Here is a 25,831-nt window from a genome sequence, read left to right as displayed (position 1 = left end):
GATTCAAGCTAATATCTTTCAAACGTTAGATCGAAACTTAGCTTGTTACACACAAATGGAATGCACGTTTATCTAGGTTTGTGTAACCGTACCCAAAAATGTACCTCTAGTTGGTTCAACTGTAGTTAACCAAATGGTTAGCCATATGAGCACTTTCATATCAACCATATTCTTCTTTACCACAACTAGTTCAAATGACTCAAATGAACTCGTTAGTTCAATTGCTTATCTCTTTATAATACACACAATTGAAACAAAAACGATTTGATTCACTTGAATCGTTTCATGAACTTTATAGCCACGGTTTGCAAACTTGCATTTCTTAGTTTATATAAGTTTAAGTTCACGAATAATCGTTTTTAGAAAATAACCAACTTAAGTACGCGGACTGGTACGCAGACTTAAGTACCCGGAATAAATTTTTTTTCAATTCACAAACTCCGGCAGAAATACTCGGGATGAGAACCTCCGACAGTACGCGGACTCTAGTTCCGGTTTTCCTGAGCATCAAAGTACGCATACTTTGGTTCAAGGAATAAGGACTTATACATGTACGAGTTACCACACAATGCTTATATCCAACCATGGTTATATAATCTAAACTCTCATTTCAATCATTGAAACATTCTTAGAGGACGTTATATAGTTGTTGTTCACAAACCATTTTTCTTCAAAGCCATTTTCAAGCGATTGAAACTTAACATGACTTTCGTCACTAGTAAAGATGAACTTGGCCAAAGCGAAAGCTTACCAACACATACTTCGAGAAATAGATAAGCGAGATAAACTCGGCTCAAAATAGCAAATGTGTATAATCAAAGTCTATATAGCAAAACAACTTTTGTCTCAAGATAGGAGATAGAGTAAATAGACTTTTGAGTGATAGATAAGTTCAAGTCTCCACATACCTTTTAGTCGATGAAGTTCCACCAGTTCCTTGAGTAGTTCTTCATATTTGTATGATGATTGCCATGGAGTCTTGAGCACAACTACACTTTCTATCCTAGTCCGAGACTTAGCTAATAGTAGACTAGAAATCAATACTTATAGTTCAGATCACTAACATTGATAAACATGCTTGAGATAGCAACGCATGCGAGTTCGACCGAGTAGCGCTCTAACAATTTCCCCCTTTGTAAATTTTAGTGACAAAAACTATCAATACATATGGAATACAAAATTAGATAAATAAACTTTTGTAGCTTCTCTTACACATGCCTAATCTTCTTGGTTCTTCAACATTACTCAAAATCTTCGTCACTTCCAAATACTCCAATGATCCCAAAGGTTGTAAGTTTAGTATCACCGTTTTTGAAAATCCGTAGTCATAACAATGATAAAATAAGAATTCTCAATCATTGTTATACAATGTCATAGTATTATTATACAACATCAAAGCTCAATTGTATCACAACTTCGACAATAATACTATGGTGATATGTATCACTCCCCCTTAGTCAGTACTCCATCTCAAATGGAAACCACTCCCCCTTACATAATGATCTGAAACCATATGTATTTGTAGTGTGAACTACACATTAATTTTCCCCCTTTTTGTCAATAAAATTGGCAAAGGTACGAAAAGTAGTGGGATCCTAATGAAATTTCCACGCAGACATTTCATGACCAAAATAAAGTACATATCAACTTTTTAGATGCAATCATATAGCCGAAGAAAAATGCTTTCATCAAGGAGTTTATAAATATACAAGATAACCCCTAAATAATCCACAGCCATACTCCCCACAAATATTTGGAAATTAAGCACAAATTCAATTAAGAAATCTCCCCCATAAAATGCCATTCCCGAAATAACAACAAGAGCGACCTTACTTTCACAAGAAAAGAAGGATTTCTTTGGACATTACAAATCACATACGAATATGAGTTTGAATCTAAAAATACTCAATTAAATTAACCACAAGAAAAACCATGATTAATTCAATCGGAATGCACAACTAAATTACCACAAGAGTGTGATCAATTCAATTGGTCATGCTCGACATAAGATAATTTACGGAGCCGCACAGTATATACATAAAATATGGATCAGGGAAGATCAATACTGCGGAATAGACAAGGATTCATTCTATTTTCCATCGCTATTTGCACAATGACATATAATAGACATAATCCTCATAAACAAAATTTCATCCTATCTTCCATCAATACTTGGATAATGACATAATAGGCTTAAAAATTTTGTAATTTCAAAAGTTCATTCATTCTTTTATCAATACATGCATATCGACATATGAAAGACTTAACTTTTGACAAGGTATGGGACAATCATAATTCACGGATGCAAACACACATATCCCATAATAAATTTGCAATATATAAAACCATAAAGATTAATACTGCAAAAATCATCTTCCAAACAACTTTTTAGAATTTAAACAAATAAACCTAAAAACATGAAGATGAAAAAACGTTGGACATAGCTATGTGTAATCACAATAATGGCTATTCCAAACTCTAGTTATTCTTCTAAATAAAGCAAGAAAAGAAGATTTACTAGAAAAATAAAATCACAGTTCATTGAGAACCTCATACCTTTCAATGAATCCGTCAAAGAAGGTATCACTGATTTCCTTTACTCTGTTGACCGTAGACACACCATGTTCGTGAGTTAGAACACTAACTTTACTATCGACAACCCGAGCGAGCTGTCTAGCCTTGACACAATCCATGATGAGCTTCTTTTGATTCCGTATCAGAATATTCTGATTAGCAAGGATTCTGGCCTGACCATCTAAGAGTTGGTTTATTTGTAGTTGAAGATTCGCAAACTCGACCTTTGAATCATTCTGAAAACGAGTTAAATCCTTGACAGAATCATCAATCCAGGAGTTGTGATCCTTTTTTTCAAGCATCTTCTTTAGAACCAGCTCTTGGATTGACTCACGTCCTTGAGTGTCTTCCTCCATATCAAAATGCACTATGTCTTGAGATTTTGCAGAGTTTTCCATATATATTTTGATAGGGTTGGAATAACACAATAAAGAGTATATATGTGTTTGTAAACAGGAGAAGGAAACTCTTGTTTTGGAAACCCTATGAACTCACGGGAGTAGGACACAGACGTTCACGTACCGATCACAAGAGAGGGAAAGATTTGAACTAAATCCAGTAAGAGGAAGAACACAATTTTTATCAAATATTGCTCAAAAATCCTTAGAATTAGAGCATGAGCCATAAAACAGCCTTTCATAACTTTGATTGATTGACAAAAGAAAACGAAACATAAAGACGTACAACAAATCTTGAGACTCCCATAGTCATCATCCTTGTACCTCTCAAGATGGATTCAAGGATGATATTACCTAAACTTAGGTAAAGGAGTGAGAAGTGATCTCACTACCAAACATGGGAAGAGGGTTGTACAGGTTCTCTGACCTTTTTACTTGTATATTCCCCTTTTTCCATTGATTATACGTATTCCAGATGAATTAGTCATAAACCCTTTCAAAAGTCCATATGAAGGATTTTTCTGAGGACTGAGTCTAGGACCTCTAGAAATAGGTTCCAGAAAAAGGGAATTTGGAGGATTTCCATTTTCTTGATCTAGACTTACCAGACTTGTTCTTATGAACACAGGGAAGGTATTCATTAGTGGCACAAGATTTTATACCATAATGAGGAACATACAACCTATGATGATTTCTTGAAGAGAGATCATACAATTTTTGGTTTTCTGTCGGCAAGAGATTCACTGTAGATGTCCTCAGACAATGTACTCCATTGACAGTAGAAAGAAGCAAATTATGGAGATTAGAAATTTGCTTCCTCCTAGCAAAACAATGAATAGCATAGTAATTCTTTTTCCCACAGAATGAACAACATCGTGAAATTGGGACATGATTGCCTTGATCCAAACCTTCATCCTTGATATGCATATTTTGCAAGTGATTCTTAGTAGGTACTTCCTTGTAGGAATTTTTCTTTACATGAGATAAAACCTTGTGAGTATCAGGAGAAGGTGTAGATAGTGACATGATCATCAAAACAGAGTTTTCCTTTTTCAAGGCATTACACTGTTCTTGGGCAAGTTGTAGAGATGAAACAAGTTTCTCTTTTTCATCATGATAGTTGTTAATTTCTGATGAATGCGTCTTGATCAAATGTTTTTCTCTAATTGAATCTTCCTTGACAATATCCTCAAGAATACTAATCTTTTCACGCTGTAGAGAAGTTTCTTGAAGAAGTTTTTCGATATTGTTGGAGAAGGACTCAATGATATTATAGAGTTCACGTTCTCGACCAAGAGACTTTTCAAATTCATTAATGAGCTGAGCATGATTCTGAAAATCAATAGTCTCAGTCGAATTTTTTGAGATTCTGGTGAGATCCTTTTCATCCTTTGCGATAGTGTCGACTGTCTCTTTAGAGGAACACATATCAACATTTGGTAGATCCCCTTTTTTACCTCGGGATTCGGAAGAATCAGCGAAGGAGTAATCCTTTGAGGTGACCCCAAGACATTTCACATAGTTAAAAGCTTTGGGAGGCATTTTGGTATGCTATATGCCATAGATGAGGTTCTGTCCACAGACTCAGGTTGCTACAAACACAGACTTATTAGGTCTTTAGACGTGTTTGGATGCTCTGATACCAATTGAAAAAGCAGGGATCTAACAACCATACCCAATATTTCGATTAGCAATCTGTATGGACTAACTCCAATATACTTTTAAAAGAATCAACTAGACAGTCAAACTCAATATTAATAAAAGTATATCTCTCTTTCTCGATTCAATACTTACTAAAGTAAATAGAAATCTGCGAGTCTAATTGAATACAAGAGGAATCACTTGAACGGTACCAAAGACCAATCTTCAAGTATCAAACAATTTCAATCAACAACCAAAGGTTGGATTTCCAATTGATTGATTTAACGCACAACCTATCATGTTTCAATTGTATACAAAATATAATGCGGAAAAAAAATAACGCAGACACTAGAAGTTTTGTTAACGAGGAAACCGCAAATGTAGAAAAAACCCGGGACCTAGTCCAGATTGAACACACACTGTATTAAGTCGCTACAGACACTAGCCTACTACAAACTAACTTCGGTCTGGACTGTAGTTGAACCCCAATCAATCTCACACTGATCCAAGGTACAGTTATGCTCCTACGTCTCTGATCGCAGTAGGATACTATGTACTTGATTCTCTTAGCTGATCTCACCCATAACTAAGAGTTGCTACGACCCAAAGTCTGTATAACACAGAAAAGTCTACGGTAATAGATAAATCTGGCTTCCACAGAAATACCTACGAGTTTTTGTTCCGTCTTTTGAAAAATCAAGGTGAACAGGAACCAATTGATAAACCAGACTTATATTCCCGAAGAACAACCTAGTATTATCAATCACCTAACAATAATCTTAACCGAATAGCGAAAGAAGATATTGTGGAATCACAAACGATGAGACGAAGATGTTTGTGAATTATTTTATATCTTGCACATCGGAGAAATTAATCTCAAGACAATCCTTATAATTGTACTTAGTATGATAGAAACAAAAAGATCAGGTCGCACAACTACAAGAAAAGTAGTATCAGTCTGGCTTCACAATCCCAATAAAGTCTTCAAGTCGTTAACCTACAGGGTCTCGGTAGAAACCTAAGGTTAAGAGAATCGACTCTACCTAATACAACTAGTATCACACGGGAGGTGTGGGAATTAGGTTTCCAAGTTGCTAGAGTTCTCCCTTATATAGTCTTTCAAATCAGGGTTTGCAATTAATGTTAGCTTAGTAACAAAGCATTCAATATTCACCGTTAGATGAAAACCTTATTAGATTCAAGCTAATATCTTACAAACATTAGATCGAAACTTAGCTTGTTACACACACAAATGGAATGCACGTTTATCTAGGTTTGTGTAACCATACCCAAACATGTACATCTAGTTGGTTCACCAGTAGTTAACCAAATAGTTAACCATATGAGCACTTTAATATCAACCATATTCTTCTTTACTACAACTAGTTCAAATGACTCAAATAAACTAGTTAGAGAGTTGTTCAATTGCTTAGATCTTTATAATAGACACAATTGAATCAAAAATGATTTGATTCACTTGAATCGGTTCATGAACTTTATAGCCACGGTTTGCAAACTTGCATTTCTTAGTTTATATAAGTTTAAGTTCCCGAATAATCATTTTTAGAAAATAACCAACTTAAGTACGCGGACTGGTACACGGACTTAAGTACCCAAAATAAGTTTTTTTTCAATTCACAAACTCCAGCAGAAAGTCTCGGGATGAGAACCTCCGACAGTACGCATACTTTGGTTCAAGGAATAAGGACTTATACATGTATGAGTTACCACACAATGCTTATATCCAACCATGGTTATATTATCTAAACTCTCATTTCAATCATTGAAACATTCTTAGAGGACGTTATATAGTTGTTGTTCACAAACCATTTTTCGCCAAAGCCATTTTCAAGTGATTGAAACTTAACATGACTTTCGTCACTAGTAAAGATGAACTTGGCCAAAGGGAAAGCTTACCAACACATATTTCGAGAAATAGATAAGCGAGATAAATTCGGCTCGAAATAGCAAATGTGTATAAGCAAAGTCTATATAGCAAAACGAATTTTGTCTCAAGATAGGAGTTAGAGTAGATAGACTTTTGAGTGATAGATAAGTTCAAGTCTCCACATACCTTTTAGTCTATGAAGTTCCACCAGTTCCTTGAGTGGTTCTTCGTCTTTGTATGATGATCACCATGGAGTCTTGAGCACAACTATACTTTATATCCTAGTCCGAGATTTAGCTAATAGTAGACTAGAAATCAAGACTTATAGTTTTGATCACTAACACTGACAAACATGCTTGAGATAGCAACGCATGCAAGTTCGACCGAGCAGTGCTCTAACAGTTTAAATTATGTTTGATTTTTGTTTCCAATAATCAGTTTTTTGTGTACATGTTTAAAAACCGATTCTGGGTTTTTTTTTGTGGATTGAAAAAATCAACCCAAAATCGGTTTATGAGAGCATGAACATATACCGATTCTGGTTTGATTTTTTTCAAAAAACAAAAAAAAAAATTCGTGTTTTGATGATGAATCAAGATTAGTTAATTTCTAGTTTAGTTTCACTAAACATCAATTAATCACCACACTAATTATTCAGGGTAAATTAGCCTTTATGTAAAATAGTTGGATAAAGGGTTACCCCTTTCACCTTTTAATGACCTTTTTTTGTCCTGTAGTCACAGGCCCAAATTAATGTGGTCCCAACTTAGCCAGGTTTTTGATTAAAAAATGGGAAGATAATAATAAAAAACATTATACAGTACACAACATACAATAGACATATTGGCATGAACTGAGAGAGTAGAGCTCTCAGAATCTGCAAAGGATTCATAACAAAAACACAGATGTACTGAACATGCCAACATCAACTCAAATCCTAGCTGGTGCATTGGTGCTTATACAAATAACTGACCTAATTTCCCTACCTTTTTACTCATTTCCACATCTCTTCTCCGCTCCAGCTCTTCTCTACAATAATAAACCTTCATAGGTGCCGGAGTTGTGTCAAACCCAACAGATCGTTTGCCACTACGGGAATCTGACACAACCATTCCCGTAACGACATTGATTGTTCTCTTATACGAACTAAGCCATTTTGCTTCCAAATACCCATTACTTCTCCATGGAGGAATATGCATATCATTTTCCTTTAAGGATTGTTTACTTGCCTCGCACATTATTTTCACTACTTGTTTTAGTTCATCAGGTTTCCCCACAAAAATTTGAGGAAATGCTTCGAGTACAGATGTGTAATGATTAGTTGGTCTAGCAATGGTGAATTCTCCGACGAGAAATACTTCCACAATGTAGCGATTTCCTGAGACGATTACATCTACATACTCGAATGTCCCAGCTGGAAATCGATCTGTTTTTTCCCATCTTGATTTGCAAAGACCTGAATGCCAATGCATATGATGATACACAATTAAAATCAGTGGCGAAACCCGGATTGTGGAAAGGGGCAAAATTATCCCAAACATTAAGCAAATAACGAATAAACACATGAATAAATATTTGGGGAGCGGGCATTGCAATCAACATAAAATTCTAAGTATGAAAATGTAGTTTATTTTATTTTTAAATATTAGTAGTAAGTAATTACCTGCATCCAAACCTTTTTGACGTAATCTTGCCATTAATTGTCTTTTATATCCATCTTCAGAAGAACTCATTCCAATATCATTAAAAGCTAATTCAGCTTCATCGCGAATTTTTCTTATAACTTGAGAATCATCTCCAAATCCTGATAACAAGCTTTTTAACATATCTTTAGTTTCAGAATCATTTTTAAAACACTCAAAATCCTCATCAATGGATCCCTTCTTCTTTTCAACTTTAACTATCTTCTCATGAGTTTGTTCTTGATCAGCAACTACATCATCATCTGCGCTCTCTAAATACAAATGGACCAAGTCAGAAAGATCATCATCAGGTGAAGTTTCGTTTACCGCTGAATGCTCACTTCCACTACTCTCTGCGCACATTCTTGCCTTAGATCCTTCATTAAACGCTTCTGCTACTCTTCTAAATCTTCCTGGATTTGTTGATGTTGATTTCAAATACAAATGCATGTTTTATTTTTGTAAGTTATTTAATTATCGGTTTCTATTTTCCTCTTTTCTTTATTTGTCGAGATACTAGATGTTTAATTGAGTACTTATATATGGGGTAGGCTGTACTCATCATGTCCTCATGGTGTTAACACAACCTATGATTTATCTGGTTTGTGGGACCCAGCATCTATGGTAAAATCTTGAATCGACCAAAAGAAAATCTTAATCATATTTTTAAATGAATGGTCGACAGACAACTTTATAAATTGTTATGAATTTTATAATGGATCATGGGTTCATAACTTTGATATTCTAGCTGACATTGCAGAGCCCTTCTTATTACGACCCTGACGAAGTTAACTGTCATAGAGATGCTATTCTCCGTGAAATGAAAAGGGTTTAGAAACGTCCTGAGAAACTTATTTTCTGCCATTTGCACGAAACAGCCTTCCAGTGCTCTCCTTTAGGTAGAACAGTAATGTGACATGCTGATATTATCAAGAAAATCGACAGTTTATCAATCAGGAACCACATTTCAACTCACTACGCAGCTCTTAGCTAGAATGGTAAGTAATTAACTGCATTGGATACAAATATCTTCATTTTGTATGCTTGGATCTGTTACAAAACCACACTTCCTTACATTTACCATTCATCAACAACTTTGAAGATCATTTTCAATTTAAAAGGTCATTGTTGCCGCTGGAGCTGTGAAGCAAAAAGATGTCACTGAGGAGGTAAAGAAGCATTTCACAAGGCTACCAACTAATCCTACTACTGCTTCCCAGCTGGCAGCAAAAGAACCAGCAATTTTTACTGGGATTTTTTTCAAAGCAGTATTGTTGTTTCTGGTGGCTTTCCCTTATTGGTGTTTTACTTAATTCCAAATGTTTTCTCATTCATGCTATTTTACTTAATTCAACTGCTCTGTGGTCATGAAGTCCATGCTAGAGGAAAGCACATGGGTGAGTGCTTTCTTATTCTCTGCTTCTGTAACCAGTGGTTGATTTTTCGTTTGGTACATTGAGGAATTTGTGAACAGTTCAAAGCCTGCTCAGAGGGTATATCAATATTTTAACTGAATAAAGTCATTCATTACAATTTACATCTCTGCCCGGAGAATTGTTCTGAAGCACCAAAAGCTTTAAGCTCACCAGACATCAATGTCTTTTGTAACTAAGTTCCGCCCATTTAAAACAATCCTTAATAACACATTTTAAAGTTTACCATTAATATTAAATTCTAATAGTACTAATGAATTTCACCTAAATATGCCGCAGTAGTTCCTCTCAATACTTCTCGCGTAACATGTACACCAAGCCTTATTGCCCACCAACTGAGATGCATCATTGCTCCCCGAGCCTCCACGCCCCATTATCTTCTTTGATAGTCTCTCCCAAGGCGTTGCTTCCCCACTCCGCCGCATCCTTTGATATCCACACCTCTCATTGCTTCTCCCGTAACATGTACACGACTTAGCTGCATCCTCGCACCCCAAGCCTCCACGCTCCATTATCTTCTTTGATACTCTCTCCCAAGGCGTTGGTTCTCCATTGCGCTGATACCTACAATTTTCTCAAATGGATATATCTGAGCAAGTCAAATGCCGTAGTTCCAGATTAATGAAGAATCAAAGCTTATAAGCCGCAGATCTTTCCCTGCAATAACTCAAGGTATCATATGCAAACAAACCCAAGGAGAGGTGTTTCACATTTTTCTTGAGGTGTTTATTTTCTATTTCTGTGTACTACGATAATTAAGGGAATATTATACTACTGAAACCCAGCTCCAACAGATTGGATTAGATCAATTCGATTAGGGATGATATGCTTAAACAGCACTTAGCTCCGTATTTACACAGCATCCATAAAGTTATGCTGACTTGAGAGTTCCAATCATTTTTAAACATGTCTAGAATCCAGTTTTAAGAGAAATAACCTGGAATCAAGCAATGCTTCTATGCATATTCAAGCTTCTCGAAAGAGCTGGATCAAGAAGCGATCAATTTTAATAAATGGATCAACAAACGGAGAAGTATTAAACAAATGTAAGCAAGTAAATTTCTCTATAACAAAGACTGCACCTGGTACAATGAGACTCATAAGAACACATAATATCACAAATTGTGAAGATTTCTGTATAGATGGCAGGATTTTAGGAATCAGTAATCACCTTAAAATCCCAAGTTTCTTTCCAATGAGGTTCACTCTTTCTCTGAGAGTCATTTCATAAGACACGATAAATCACTAACCCAAAAATCACTAGTACCTTCCCATCTAATTGAGTTTTGGAGTGAAGGTTTTACTTGTTCACTATATGGTCAGAGGACCAAACCACCGTTTCTAGAATGAACGTGTCCTGATTAACAAAAACTGGTGCAGTAGACAGATTCCCACCCTGAGCATCTAATTTTGCATGGTCACTAACCCATACATCAACCCGAATTCTAACACCGTTTCTGGTATGCGCTTACCAAACATAATTTGGTTCTAACTCTACAAATGCTGGACCAAATCTAGGACTGTGACCTTTAAACATATGATTTTGTTCTAAGTGATTAGTTGTGGGGATGTAATCCCAGACCCCCACATAATTTCAGACAGAGCTCCAGGGTTTCAGGTATAAACCCCTTCACCTTGCATGCTATCAACTTTTTCTACAGTTTTGGGAGCTAGATATTAAACAAAGAACTTGTACAAGTTAGAACCTTATAGCAGTTAATGTGGTTAAGTCGGTTAATATCCAAAAATGCTGATGTAAGCAAATAACATGTTCAGATGCACATTGATGGAAGTAACATACCCTTTGCTTCCTCATTACCTCATTTTCCCAGGGAAATCGTGGCTACAGGGTTCGTATGCTGTGCACGTACGTATAGCCTCTTTAAATGTCATGTCGGACGACATAATAGCGCTGCGGCCACTCTTTACTTTCTCATTAAACACCTTAAAGAGTCTACTCATATTGTCTTCCGACCCCAAGTCCTTGTCTTTTACTTGAAATTTCCCTGGAAAACAACATCATTAAAAACCTAAAATCATCCACATCTCAGTTTTTTTGCACACATGCTCAGTTAAAAGATATGAAATTATTGGATTACCTGGGTGTGTTGATTCACAAAAGACACATTCTGGACTGTCCCTTCCCATACCGTTGTGGAGTAAGGTACCGCAATTGAAATTGCCTGCTGATGATGGCAGACGTGGAGTAGAAATGAGACCCTTGAGCTTGTTCATCATAGAAAAACGAATGCCTCCTCGTTCCTACTGGGATCTAAAGTCCCAAATGTGACAAATCCATTAGAATTTCAAACTACATAAATTATGAAGATCTTCATATATAAACTGGTCAAACGAGCTAAAAAAACATGAGGAGAAAAAAAAGAAAAAAGAGTTAACACTCTAAATTGGAAACAGAACTGAGACTTGTTATATCAGACCAACAATCGGCATTCAAACCTGATTATCAAAAGAATTTATTATAAAACTAAAAGTCGAAAGAGGCAAGGCACAAACCTCAACAACTGACAACCTAGTTTCCTAGTTCAAGTAAAAGACAAGGACTTGGAATCGGAAGAAAGGTAATACAAATAATATCAGTAAGAACAATCTCTTCAATTTCATGCCATAATAATGTAGAAATCCACTCATTAACCTGAGATTTACTAAAACAATAATCGTAATAGAGACGGAACATCCTTACTTATGGTGAAATGAACATTCTGATGGAAAGACAACACTCTATCTCACAAATCTAATGAATGCCTTGGTCTCTTCGCGATCAATCCGAGTGCAAGAAGACCGGCCCATTCTCCAAGATCAATAATAGGAATGGGTGTCCACAAATACCTCCAATTTGTAGACAAAACATTCATAGAAACAACAGATTTGAAGGAAGAATGAAAAAATGTAATTAACTCACTGATTCTATCCATTTATCTTTTTCTTTTGGTATGGCTTCTCAAAATCATCATTTTAATGATATTCAATTACCACAGGATCTAGTTTGTTTTTCGTTAAACACAAAATACTTTCTTAAACCCTAGAAATTATGCGATTAAGCCCTAGAAATATAGAACATGAAATTTCTAAAATTCTAATAAGACAACAAATAAATCAATACATTAATTACCTGAATTGATCAGAGTTGAGACATGGAGATGATTTCCTAAAACCCCTCTTTCGTCAATAGTTGCGTTCTGATGCTGAAACTTTGACTGCGTTTGGTATTAGCTGCTCAGGTTTTATGGGTAATGCACTTGGGCTTGGTAGAAGTTTTCTCCAGGTGGACTCTAAGAGGATCCGAACCCAATGTATAATTACAGAACAAAAAATATTATTAAGAGATGAAAGTACCAATTTACCCTCTATCAAATACTAATACTACAAATGTATCCCCATTAAATCCTAATAACAAAACTAAAAACTAAAATCAAAATCATATAACTAAAAACTAAAAACTTGAATCAAAATCAAATTTAGATTTAATTTCATCTCCATCTCCATTTCTAACCGATTCTTCTTCTCTTCTTCTCCCCTAAAATGGCACGAATCAAGTACTTTTCTAGCAAACCTAATCCTCTAAATTAGGTTATAGCAACGTGCAATCACTCAAAATTCGATTTTTTTTGAAATCAAAATTTTCTGGGATTACCAGAATCGTTTACCTTAGTGTACTTGTGAACCGATTGCATATAGAAACGGTTTATGTTCATGCCCACAAAGACCGATTATCTTGTATGTGTTTTCTATTTCGAGAAAATTGTACCAGAATCGGTCTACGTTAGTGCCCAGATATCCCGATTCTTGTACGGAAAAGATGACCGTTTGTTTTGTATGTTTTTTTTTGTTAGAATCGTATTATATGTATGTCCATATAACCCGATTGTACAACCTTTGATTCCTTAACCGCTATGCCCATAATCGGATTATTTAATAGTCCACATAAACCGATTGTTATTGATGTTCTCCAAAATCGGTGATATAGTACACCTGCATAAACCGGTTCCAGGGTTGATGTGGTGAACATCAAGCACAATCGATTTATGCTAACGCACACATCAACTGATTCATTAACCATGTTTGAATTTTTGCACAAATATTGAAATTTTTGACTTTATATTATAAAGAGCATGAAAATATGAATTGAACGCGAAAAGAATGAGATCATTCTGACATCGGACGAAGAAGTTGTGAGCAAAACAGTTTCATGAAATGCCCAGATTTACAATTGGTTTATGTGGGCATTAACATAAACCGATCATGGCGGAAAAAAATCACAGAAAAACCTTTCAATTTTACAATCGGTTTATGTTCTAGGCTGAAAAAGCGGGGGCCTAACAACACCACCCAATATTTCGCTTAGCAATCTATATGGACTAACTCCGAAATACTTTGCTAGAGAATCAACTAGACAGTCATACTCAATCGAGATTAAAGTATCTCAAAGAGTCAATATCTCTCACTTGTTTTGATTTACTCAAGCTAAAACAATAGAGAGTCTTTAATCAAACACAAGGAATAACTTGGATGGTACCAAAGACTAATATGCAAGGATCAACAACCAAAGGTTGGATTTCCAATTGATGATCTTAACGCACAATCTGTATTATTTCAATTATATAAAATATAATGCGAAAAATAAATGACACGAACACCAGAAGTTTTGTTAACGAGGAAACCGCAAATGCAGAAAAACTCCGGGACCTAGTCCATATTGAATACACACTGTATTAAGCCTCTACAGACACTAGACTACTCCAAGATAACTTCGGACTGGACTATAGTTGAACCCCAATCAGTCTCCCACCGATACAAGGTACAATTGTACTCCTATGCCTCTGATCCCAGCAGGATACTGCACACTTGATTCCCTTAGCTGATCTCACCCACAACTAAGAGGCTGCAACCCAAAATCGCAGACTTAATAAAAAACAAATCTGTCTCACACAGAAAAGTCTATCAAAGGATAAATCTGTCTCCCACAGAAAAACCCTAGGTTTTGTTCCGTCTTAAGATATAAAATCAAGGTGAACAGGAACCAATTGATAATTCGGTCTTATATTTCCGAAGAACAGTCTAGATTAATCAATCACCTCTCTACAATCCTTCTTGACTACACAAGCGATTTGTCGAGGAATCACAAACAGTAAGACGAAGATGTTTGTGACTTTTTTATCTTGCCTATCAGAGAACTCTCGATCTCAAGCCAATCAAAGATTGTACTCGTACGATAGAAGATGCAAGATCAGATCACACAACTACGATAAAAGTAGTATCGGTCTGGCTTCACAATCCCAATGAAGTCTTTAAGGCGTTAACCTGGTTTTAGAGAATAAAACTAAAGGTTAAAGGAGAATCGACTCTAGCGAGCGCACTAGTATCACACAGACATGTGGGGATTAGTTTTTCACAATGCTAGATGTCTCATTTATATAGTCTTCAAATCAGGGTTTTGCCTTAGTTACAAAGCAATCCATATTCACTGTTAGATGAAAACCTGATTTATATTCAAGCTAATATTTCTCAACCGTTAGATCGAAAACTTAGCTTGTCACACACACTTGGGTTGACGTTTACTGGGTTTGTGAAAACCATGCCCAAACGTGTACGTGTATGTTGGTTCAACATAGTAACCCAAAAGGTTAACCATATGAGCATTTCATATTAATCTAGTTCTTCTTCACCATAACTAGTTCAATTGACTCAAATGAACTAGTTAGATAGTTGGTCAATTGCTATGAGATCTTATGTAACTACACAAGACAAAATTGAAACAAAGATGATTCGTTTTGATTAATCGACTGATGAACTTTATAGCCACGGTTTGCATAAAACATTCCTTAGTAATTTAAGTTTCATGTTCAGAGCACATCTTTAGATCATAACCACTTAAGCTCACAAACAAGTTCGCGGACTTAAGGCAACCGTCAGAGTTTTCCAAACTCAACAGAAAATATCGGCAAAGAGACTTCCGCCAGTTCGCAGACTAGGTTCGCGGAATAAACACGCAAACGAGTTTCTGGAAAATCCCAGAAGAAATTCTCGGTAGGAGAACTTCCGTCAGTTCGCGGATTGAGTTCGCGGACTGGGTTCGCGGACTTGGCAAAGCCAATTCCTCCGGTTTCTCTCAATCAACAAAGTTCGAAAACTTCGTATTAAGGAATACATGGTTATGTAATTTAAACTCTCATTCCAATAATTGAGACATTCTCAGGGGACGTTATATAGATACTATTCACAGACTATTTCACGTCAGAGCAATTCTCAAAGTAATTGAAACTTGTCATGACTTTCGTCACTAGGTGAAGATAAACTTGATCAAAGCGGAATGCTTTACCAACACACGATTTCGAGAAAAAGATAAGTAGTGAATACTCAGCTCGAAATGTCAAATGTGTATGATCTAGTATATATAGCATACGACTTTTTGTCTCATTAGAAGTAGGAGATAGAATAGATAGACTTTTGAGTGATAGATAAGTTCAAGTCTCCACATACCTTTTTGTTGATGAAGTTCCACGGTTCCTTGAGTAGATCTTCGTCGTTGTATGATGAATCTCCATGAAGTCCTTGAGCTCAACTACACTTTTCTATCCTAGTCCGGGACTTAACTATGATAGAATAAAAATAAAGACTCATAGTTTTGCTCACTAACATTGGCAAACATGATCGATATAGCAACGCATGCGAGGTCGACCGAGCTATGCTCTATCAATCTCCCCCTTTGTCAATTCTAGTGACAAAACTATTAATACATATGGAATACAAAAAAGATAAACTTTAGTGGCTCCTATTCCATAGTCTAATCTTCAACGATCCTTGAAATCTTCGTCCTTCCAAGTACTCCAATGATCCCAAAGGTTGTAAGTTTAGCACCACCGTTGTTGAAGATCCGTAGCTATAACAATGAGAGAAATCGAGATTCTCGATCATTATTATATAGTGTCATAGTATCATTATGTAACATCAAAGTCCAATTGCATCACGACTTTAACAACAATACTATGGTGATATGTATCACTCCCCCTTAGTCCATACTCCATCTCGATCATGGAAACCACTCCCCCTTACACAATGATCCGAAAACCATATGTATTTGTAGTGTGAACTACATTATTTCTCCCCCTTTTTGTCAATAAAATTGGCAAAGGTAAAAGAACGGGATCATAATGAAACTTCCACAGGAGACATTTCATAGACTTAAAAGAAAAATACATACCAACTTAATTTAGATGCAATCATAAATCCGAAGCTAAATGCATTCATCAAGGAGTTTTAAGATACAATATAAACCCCTATAAAATTCCACAGCCGCACACCCCACAAGATATTACCATTAAGCACAAGTTCAAAAGAACTCTTCCCCATTTGATGTCATTCCCGAAAGAACAACAAGAGCGACCTTAATTTCGATCGAAAAGAAGGATTTTTTAATTGGACACCAAAAACCATGGAAATGATTTTCTATATCCAAAACTCAATCAAATTAATCACAAGTAATCCCATGATTAATTTAATTGGAATACACAACTAAATCAAACTACAAAAGTGATCAATTTAATTGATTGTGCTCAACACAAGAAATCTCACGGATCTACGACTAAGATAACCACACGTAGATGACTACCTTAATCGTTCAAATACTCAACATAAGGAAATCCTTACGGAATATAGACTACATCAACCAATAGAACATGATTAGTATAGCCGTTCATATACTCAACGCAAGAACTTGTGGAATATATGAAAAACTCAACTAAAGATTCACGGAGATGAGTGTCAATACCCACGAACTGTCTTGGCTGAAGAGGTCGAATTAGGGTCCTGTGAATTTCCAAAGATTTAGACACGAACGTCTTTATTTCATAAATATCCCTTCTTATTTCCTTTAACTCATCAAGAACATCGGAAAACTTCTGAGAGTTAGAAGGAACAACCCTGGGTTTTCTTGTATTCCTTCTTTTTCTTTTCAGGGACTTAGAAACAGGAGATTTCTCTTTTTCCTTGATTGAAGACTTAACAATCATGTTGACATCCTTTCCACACTACAAAAATACTGAGTTTTAGTGACGCCAAAGAGGTGTGGCAAATGATCAAAAATCAGTGGCAGAAGATAACTTGCCACGGCTGGCATGCCGTAACAAATAGTCCAGTGGCTAATTCTATTTGCCACGTATCTAGCCACGGTTTTTCACCCTGTAACTAATGATGTTAGATTATTTACCACGCGTCCCATCGTGGAAAATTATCAGTTGGATGTCACACGTATTTGGGTTTTAGCCACGGTTTTAGCCACTGCTTTAGCCATGGTTTCTCTTGCTTCAAGATCATTTGCCACAGGTTCTGCTGTAGCTGTTTAAGTGTGCATTTTTTGTTGCTAGCCACTAAGATTACTACTAGCGGAAATAAACAATATTTGTTTACACGACAACCATTCAAAATAAAACATCCATTCATTAAATAAAAACACATACTACAAGGTTATCTGATCGATTACATTCAACAAAAACAAATAAAAACTTAGTACTAAAGTATTTAGCACCAGATACAAGTTTCAAGAGAAGGTTTTTTATTGAATATGGAATAACAAAATACATCAATTATCACTGATGGATTCCTTACTTCCAAAGTTAATCAACATATATCTTTCAGTGTAGCTTGAACTCAATATCTTTCAGTGTAACCTGCAAAATGTAAAATCAAATTTGATAACATAAAAGTAAAATAAAATATATTGCAAACACTAGCAGATGCTTAATTTCTTATCTCTTTCAAATATAATGTGTGGTATAAATTAACCACATCCATTTAGGATGATATAGAATCATAGGAAAAACAATTCAACAAACTATATTATCCCATGTACACCTATGGATTCAAATAAATACGAATATCTACCTATATATTTGAGAAAATACACCTAGTTATCCATAAATACAGTCCTTGGCAGAAAAAAAAGCAAGGAAATCAGTAGTCTAAATCCTGTATACCTAGTTCAAAATTTCCTCATATAAAATATCATATATATGTCATCCATTGGTGTATGCAAATATTAAAGATCGTCGGCAACATCTCTGGCTAATGATCATGTAAATGTGTCCTGACGGCTAAAATCAAGAATGTGTCGGCAATTATCAATATAGTCTATGATGTTAACCCAGAGTCTAACTAAACAATTATGCCATCGTCTTTCTAATATGTTGCAGCAAATGGAATATGTTTAGTCTTTTATAAGCAACTGTAATCTTATTTGTTTAGTCTAATATGTTGCAGCACGTGGTGTAGAATTATGCACAATCATTTGTACAAATAAAGCAGAAAAGCATTACCTTGGATCTGTGAGGTAGGATTAAAATTCTATGACTCTGAATGTGGGAGGACACTCTACAAAACAAAATAAAAATAAGAAAAATATTTATGGATCCACAAATATTCTATGGATCTGTGAATATAGATAATACACTGACAAAAATATTTATGGATATGTATATGCGCATACATACCCAACCAGCTAGTAGTAGAAATAAGGCATCTATCTATTAATATATAATATGTCAAGATCCACATAAACATTATATATCCACAATTATTGATGTTATTTGTACCTCTATCACGTGGTTCAAGAATGACTTTTTGCTAAGTGAATCATAAGTATCAATCCTTTCTGCCCATAGCTCTTTAAGTTCTTCAATCAAAGGTCTCAAGTATACATCAATACCAACCGTTCCCTGGACTACTTGGACCTGGTATCGCTAGAGATTAGATGAAGTGAGGTTGTTTCATGCACAACAGTATGCGCCCTTCTTTACCATCCCATGTCCTTGGTAGTTTTGGAAGACATACAAATAACACAAAACTAAAGCCTAGGCTTTAACGGGAAATGGAGGAGTATCTTACGAGGAGTATTTTTCTTCTTCCCAGGTCTCATTATCTTCCACCTTGAATCCCAGCAAATGTTGCACCTGTCCAATTTTGAGACATCCTTCCAAAATAACATGCCTTAAGAAGCCTGTTAAAATTCAGAACCGACAATCCAAATTTGTCCTTGCAACATCGAAGAAAACTTGAATTAATACCAAATACCACATGACATACATAACATGTACACATTCCAAATGGGAGCAATTAGATATTCAACAAATAATGAGAATCATATAATAAATCCAACTTTAAAGCTTAGGTCATGCCTAGCATGTCTACTAGAAAGAACTTACTCATATTCATTGTTCTGCACAATCGTCAGAACATAATTACTACGAATAGCCTGGCTATCATTCCTATAAACTTGTATCTTATCTTCTAGAGTATGCAAAAGTGGGTTTCTTTATTTAATGATATTTATTATGGTTGTGTATATACAACAGTGTACGAAGTAAACAATATTGATCAAAGTAGTGCATAGGTACATTTTGTCTTCATAAACAATCTGACTTGATACATGGAATTATAGTAATAATCAAGATCAATCACTAGAAAACAACTATTTCAACCACCAAGACATTGTAACTTGCAGTCATTCCAAATGTCTTGGATATTGGAGTTTCTTCATTCCACATCCACAAAATCAAGTGAAAAGCAGAGAATTGGTATTACTTCAACGGAATTAATCAACTAGAAGCAAATAAATCCTAAATCCTAATGACCATATAATCTTGTTTCACTAATCACCACAGAAGTCCGCAATAAAACTAACACAATATCAATATGATTTCAGGAACTGCAATCTAGTATATGAATGAAAAAACTGATCCCTCAACTTTAAACATGTTCAAGAAAAAATTTTCTTAGATCTGAACTTGTGATATTAATTACCAACCAAAACTCAAAACCAAACAGAAATATATCCGGTGCTGCTGATCTTTCTATCTTTTAGGAGGACACAAAATTATGAAAAATGAACAAGACGTACAACATAGTACTAGTGCACTTTCCTTTCATAATTAAACCAACTAATTAAGGGAAAAAAATACTCTTGAACAAAAGAACTACAGGATCAGTTTATTTTAGATCTCTTTGTAGAAACATATATAGATCTAAATTTGGTGAGAAGAAGAAGATATTTTCGTGGGATTATAAGATGCGTAGATGAAGTAAAGGAAGAGTGAATACTAATACACAATAAGATATTTGGCCATGAATCTTAAAAAAAAGCCACGGTTTTTTCTTCATTTGAAGAGAGATATCAGACAGAAAAACACTTACATAAATTCTTTATGATTAAGCCAACAACCTGCCGTCAAACAACTGGATTCATAAGAATGGAGGCCCTAATACACATCCAGATACTTGCAAAATTATTCTGAAGGAATAACCAAAAGTAGTAATTGACTACCCTAGAAAGACATGGATACCAGGTTTTAACTGGAATTTTACAAATTAAAATCAAACTTTAGATCTAAAAAAACTCAAAATACATGACATTCACACCAGGAAATCGGAGGAACAAGTATGTTTGTTACCAACTTGGGGAGATATAATTTGAGACAAATCGGTGGATTCTTAGAAGAAATCGATGCATATCCTTATTCCAAATCTGACCAAATATCAGAAAATTATTCAAATTAACGAAGATAAAAACAATGAACCAGTGTATAAAATTGAAGACTGATACACAATTAGATTGATTCATACAAAATGAAATACCCTAGATTTAGAAAATCAAAACAATAAGACCTAATCCTACACAAACCCCAACTTATTTAAAAGATTGTCTTCTCTTTATAGGCAGTTCCGAAGTATTGATTATTTTTTTTCGTTTTAATAATCATCATCGAAGAAACAGGGTTACAGGGGAATTGAGGGGGGAACTGGGGAGTATTTCTGTTCGGTTAAGAACTTTGCGGATTATAATTTAGACACCATTAGCTACGTCACTATATTTTCTATCCCGAAGCAAAAGGCCACAACACCCACGACCCACACTATCGTCAGTAGTACTGGTCATTCGGCAGACTTATAACTTAGAAACCTGGACTCGTGGCAAGATGTTACCAACAGCCTACCAGTCTGGAGTGGCAAGATGTTACCAACAGCCACGAACATACAAATCCGTGGCCGTACCAACAGCCTACCAGACCCACCGGGCCGTAGCAAAAGAGTGACCTGTTTGCCACGACTACCAGTCTGGAGTGGCAAGATGTTACCAACAGCCACGAACATACAAATCCGTGGCAATATGGTCGTGGCTAAAAATCAATATTTTTGTAGTGTCATCTAACGACATAGTGCTTTGAGAACAGTTATGAACAACTGGATTTGTGATGGAATCACTTAACTCAACAAGCAGTCTTATAAAGGATTTCAAAAGGAAAAAGGAATGTAGGGTTCGAAACCTATTGACAAGTTCGTATACGCCCAACTCTAAAACCCTTTAAAGAGTAGAATTGTCGATAATAACCCTTTCTTTTATTTGATAGACAAAAAAATAACAAATCTAAGAAAAGAAGGAAAAACTTTTCTGAAGCCTGGATCAGCACTCAGTCTTGTCTCTTTTCGAACAGGCACATGAGACAAGATTTTCCCAACAACACAATAAAGTTGTGTTGCGATGAACAACGATTTGTCCATCTTTTTCCTGATGGGAGGAATCCTCTGATCTCTGTCTATCAAGACAGTTTGACCATATTTTCTTTTCAAATGGTCTTATTCTATCCTTGGAAACCAACTTCTTAGACGAAGATAAGATCCTACATACCTCGGCGGTCTTTTGAGCAAGTTTCAGCTTCCTTGCTAATCGATATGCTCTTCGTTGAAGTTTACTGGTGTGCCTTATTTGGTGCTTGTATTTGTAACACCTTGATAGTTCGTATCCCTTCATCGAACAAAACGAGCACGTCAATCTTGGATAGTATTCAGGCATCTGAGATGTGCAAGCATCTATACATACTGTTGATCCTGAAACATCACTGATAGGGTTTCCAGTATCGGATTCAGTGAATCTTCCAGCTTGATTGGGTTTCCCTCTTCTCCGAACCCATTGAGGTTGATATATGTATTGCTACAAGTATCAAAATCGATGTTTTCACAAAGATGCCCTACACTTGATTTCCTATTTTCATCGGAATCATAGGTTTCAGACATTTCATCAAGTGTTACAGCTAGACCTTTGTTCCCAGTGTATTCTCTCACTTGTTTTGATTTACTCAAGCTAAAACAATAGCGAGTCTTTAATCAAACACAAGGAATAACTTGGACGGTACCAAAGACCAATATCCAAGGATCAACAACCAAAGGTTGGATTTCCAATTGATGATCTTAACGCACAACCTGTATTATTTCAATTATATAAAATATAATGCGGAAAAGAAATAACACAGAGACCAGAAGTTTTGTTAACGAGGAAACCGCAAATGCAGAAAAACCCCGGGACCTAGTCCAGATTGAATACACACTGTATTAATCCTCTACAAACACTAGCCTACTCCAAGCTAACTTCGGAATGGACTATAGTTGAACCCCAATCAGTCTCCCACTGATCCAAGTTATAATTGTACTCCTACGCTTCTGATCCCAGCAGGATACTGCACACTTGATTCCCTTAGCTGATCTCACCCACAACTAAGAGTTGTTGCAACCCAAAATCGCAGACTTGATAATAAACAAATCTGTCTCACACATAAAAGTCTATCAAAGGATAAATATGTCTCTCATAGAAAACCCTAGGTTTTGTTCCGTTTTAAGATATAAAATCAAGGTGAACAGGAACCAATTGATAATCCGGTCTTATATTCCCGAAGAACAGCCTAGATTAATCAATCACCTCTCTACAATCCTTCTTGACTACACAAGCGGTTTGTCATTGATTCCGTCATCTGGGATACAATGTGCGCGAGCACATTCGCCCCCTTACAATAGTACCACTTCGCATGATGCCTATGGGTGCGATATTTAACCCCTATATTTTTCCTCTTCTCTTAGAAATCTTTATTATGGAAAGAGAGATGAGAGAAACTGCTCTTATAATCCTCTTCGTACCTTTTATGCGATTTTCCGCACCTTATCAACTTTTCGTATTCCTTAACTGACAATATTCCGAGATCTCGGACTTTAACTTCTCCATGTGTCGTTCTTATCGCTTTATTTTTGGACACGTTGCGATTAATCCCTGTAACTGTCACCTCATATCCTTTCACTCATTAATGCATTCTTAAAAGCAGATTTCATGGGAGGAAACGAAATCCTTTATAAGCCCCCTTCTCGTTTTCATTCCTTTCTTTTCTTACTGTAGTTATTTTTCCGTTCGACCTTGATCCTTAATTGTTCTTCATTCCAACTGTTGCTTCTGTTTCCCGTCTATTGTATTTTTTCGCCTCTTTGATCATCTTGGCTATCTTGACTACGTTGATACTTACAATCCCATTCTAGAATAACAACAATGGGTACACGCCAGGTTGGATAATGGTAGAACAGTTTGATAGGTTACAGGTCGAGCTCAGGGATAAAGGTTTCACATTATCCGCTCCTCCTTCATCAGGGCCTACTCTGACGCTTAACCCTAAATGGTTCAAGATTGATTAATGGAATGATCATAAAATCATCATCTTTGTAGGGCAGCTTCTCACTGGTCTGCCTATCCCTCTCTTGGATCCACGAAATCCTCTGTTTTACAAAATCTTATCGCACGATAAATTTAAACGTGCGATTTTTCAGTTGAGTGGGGACGCTATAAGGATTATGGTGGAGTTCGCACGTCGTGCGGGTGGATTAGGATCCCTATATCCTAGAGAATACAGGAATGAAGCGTATGCTGGCTTAGCAATTATTTCTTCTGATTATACTGTTGATAGCTTCTTTGCTAACTACGAAGTGGTGATTATGAAGTCTGAGTCATCTCGCTGGGTTGTTCGTGTGTCGAGAAAAGATGGCCTCGCAGAGAATCAACGGATCATGCGAGATGTTGATTTTAACGATAAGACAAATCGTACTGCACGGAATTCTAATGACAATCGTTAGGATGTTTATCCTGTTATTCTTGAGGGTCCATATATCATCGGTTATGGTGACAATAGGTTGGTAAATCCCCTTCCTGAGGGTTTTTCGCTCCGCTCTCCTTGGGATTTTAGTTGGATTGAGGAGGAGAAAGTGGTATGTCTTTCTAACCTTCGCTCCTTTATTAATCTTTCTTTATTTTACTTTCATTTTTTCTCCGTTTCACTAGTTTCATCATCTCCAGATTGCCAAGATGAAGAAGGATTATAGCGGTCACAAGAAACAAAGCACACTGGAAGCTCTACGTTCGATCACTGATGAAGTAAAAATACTTTTTATTTTATTTTAACAATATTGTTGCCTCTATTTTTTATCTTTATCTGTGTGTGAAGGTGGATGGGCTAGATATTGGTGGCACTGATGATGAAGATTCTTGTGAGGGTGAGAAAGAGACTTCTACTTGCACAAATCTTAAGGGAAAAACCGTTGCTTCCAAGTCCTTTGTGAAGAATGTCAGCAAGAAGACCAATTCCAAGAAGGGGAGAAATACTTCCTCTACTACCTCGTCTCCTAATCCTTCAGTTCCTCATTCTCAGGGAAATGAGCTACCGTTCCCTGATGAATCTATTTCAGCTTCCCCCATGGCCCAACTATCTCTCATCTTCAAGGATTCCTTCGCAGCTGCTGGTGATGATAACTTAGTTCTCACCTGCCAAATGATTTCTTCCATATGCGATGCTACCACTTTGAGTCATGAATCTCTGCGAGGATCTGCCTCAGCCATATCTCCAGAGTTCCTATTTCCTATGGCTTCCATGGTATGTCTTCTCCTTTTGCTGAGATGAGTTTAAGCTAATGCTTCTTCTTTATTATTATGAATTCCTTTTTCTTTTGATCCTTACAGGTGGCGCGAGCTTCTCATGTTGTTTCCTCTGACTCTCATAGGAAGAATCACTCCTTGGAGGTTGAGTGTGTGAAGCTTAAAGGAGATCTTTTGAGCAAGACGCAGGAGGCAGATACTCTTCGTCAGAGGAACAATCAGTTAATAAGTGCGTTTCTTTTCGCTCCCTCATACCTTGTGAATTTTTGTTGTGTCTTCATATTTTTTCTATTAGTTAAACCTGCAGAGCTTTATAATTTAACTGAAGAGGCGGCTAGACTTCCTGATGATAATGATTCCCTTTAAGAGCTTCTTAACGCCTCGGTGGACAATTTTCCCATGCGTGGTCTAGAGAATCTTAGCTGGAAGGAATTGAGGCTAAAATACGAAGCCCTTCTTTGTGATCA

The 25,831-nt window shown here is 36.2% G+C and overlaps 2 protein-coding genes and 1 long non-coding RNA gene across 3 annotated transcripts; all 3 read right to left on the bottom strand.

The window, feature by feature from the left end:
- Positions 1–7,457: 7,457 nt before the first annotated feature.
- LOC113316508 lies at positions 7,458–8,633 on the bottom strand. The gene is made up of 2 exons (XM_026564672.1): positions 8,165–8,633; positions 7,458–7,957 (listed from the first exon to the last, which is right to left on the bottom strand). Exons 1-2 carry the CDS (start codon positions 8,631–8,633, stop codon positions 7,458–7,460), a joined length of 969 nt encoding a protein of 322 aa, XP_026420457.1.
- Positions 8,634–9,657: 1,024 nt separating this feature from the next.
- Positions 9,658–12,862, bottom strand: LOC113317290. Its single transcript, XM_026565426.1, has 4 exons — positions 12,747–12,862; positions 11,716–11,888; positions 11,436–11,622; positions 9,658–10,180 (listed from the first exon to the last, which is right to left on the bottom strand). Exons 2-4 carry the CDS (start codon positions 11,852–11,854, stop codon positions 9,877–9,879), a joined length of 630 nt encoding a protein of 209 aa, XP_026421211.1. The 5' UTR covers positions 11,855–11,888; positions 12,747–12,862; the 3' UTR covers positions 9,658–9,876.
- A 6,390-nt stretch (positions 12,863–19,252) lies between these two features.
- Positions 19,253–19,550, bottom strand: LOC113317636. The gene is made up of 2 exons (XR_003343787.1): positions 19,514–19,550; positions 19,253–19,359 (listed from the first exon to the last, which is right to left on the bottom strand). It is a non-coding gene; the product is annotated as an uncharacterized LOC113317636 (long non-coding RNA).
- Between the last annotated feature and the right edge of the window lie 6,281 nt (positions 19,551–25,831).

This window comes from Papaver somniferum, chromosome 10, assembly GCF_003573695.1.
Source record: "Papaver somniferum cultivar HN1 chromosome 10, ASM357369v1, whole genome shotgun sequence".
Lineage (NCBI taxonomy): Eukaryota > Viridiplantae > Streptophyta > Magnoliopsida > Ranunculales > Papaveraceae > Papaver > Papaver somniferum.
This window is presented reverse-complemented; position numbering and strand designations above follow the sequence as displayed.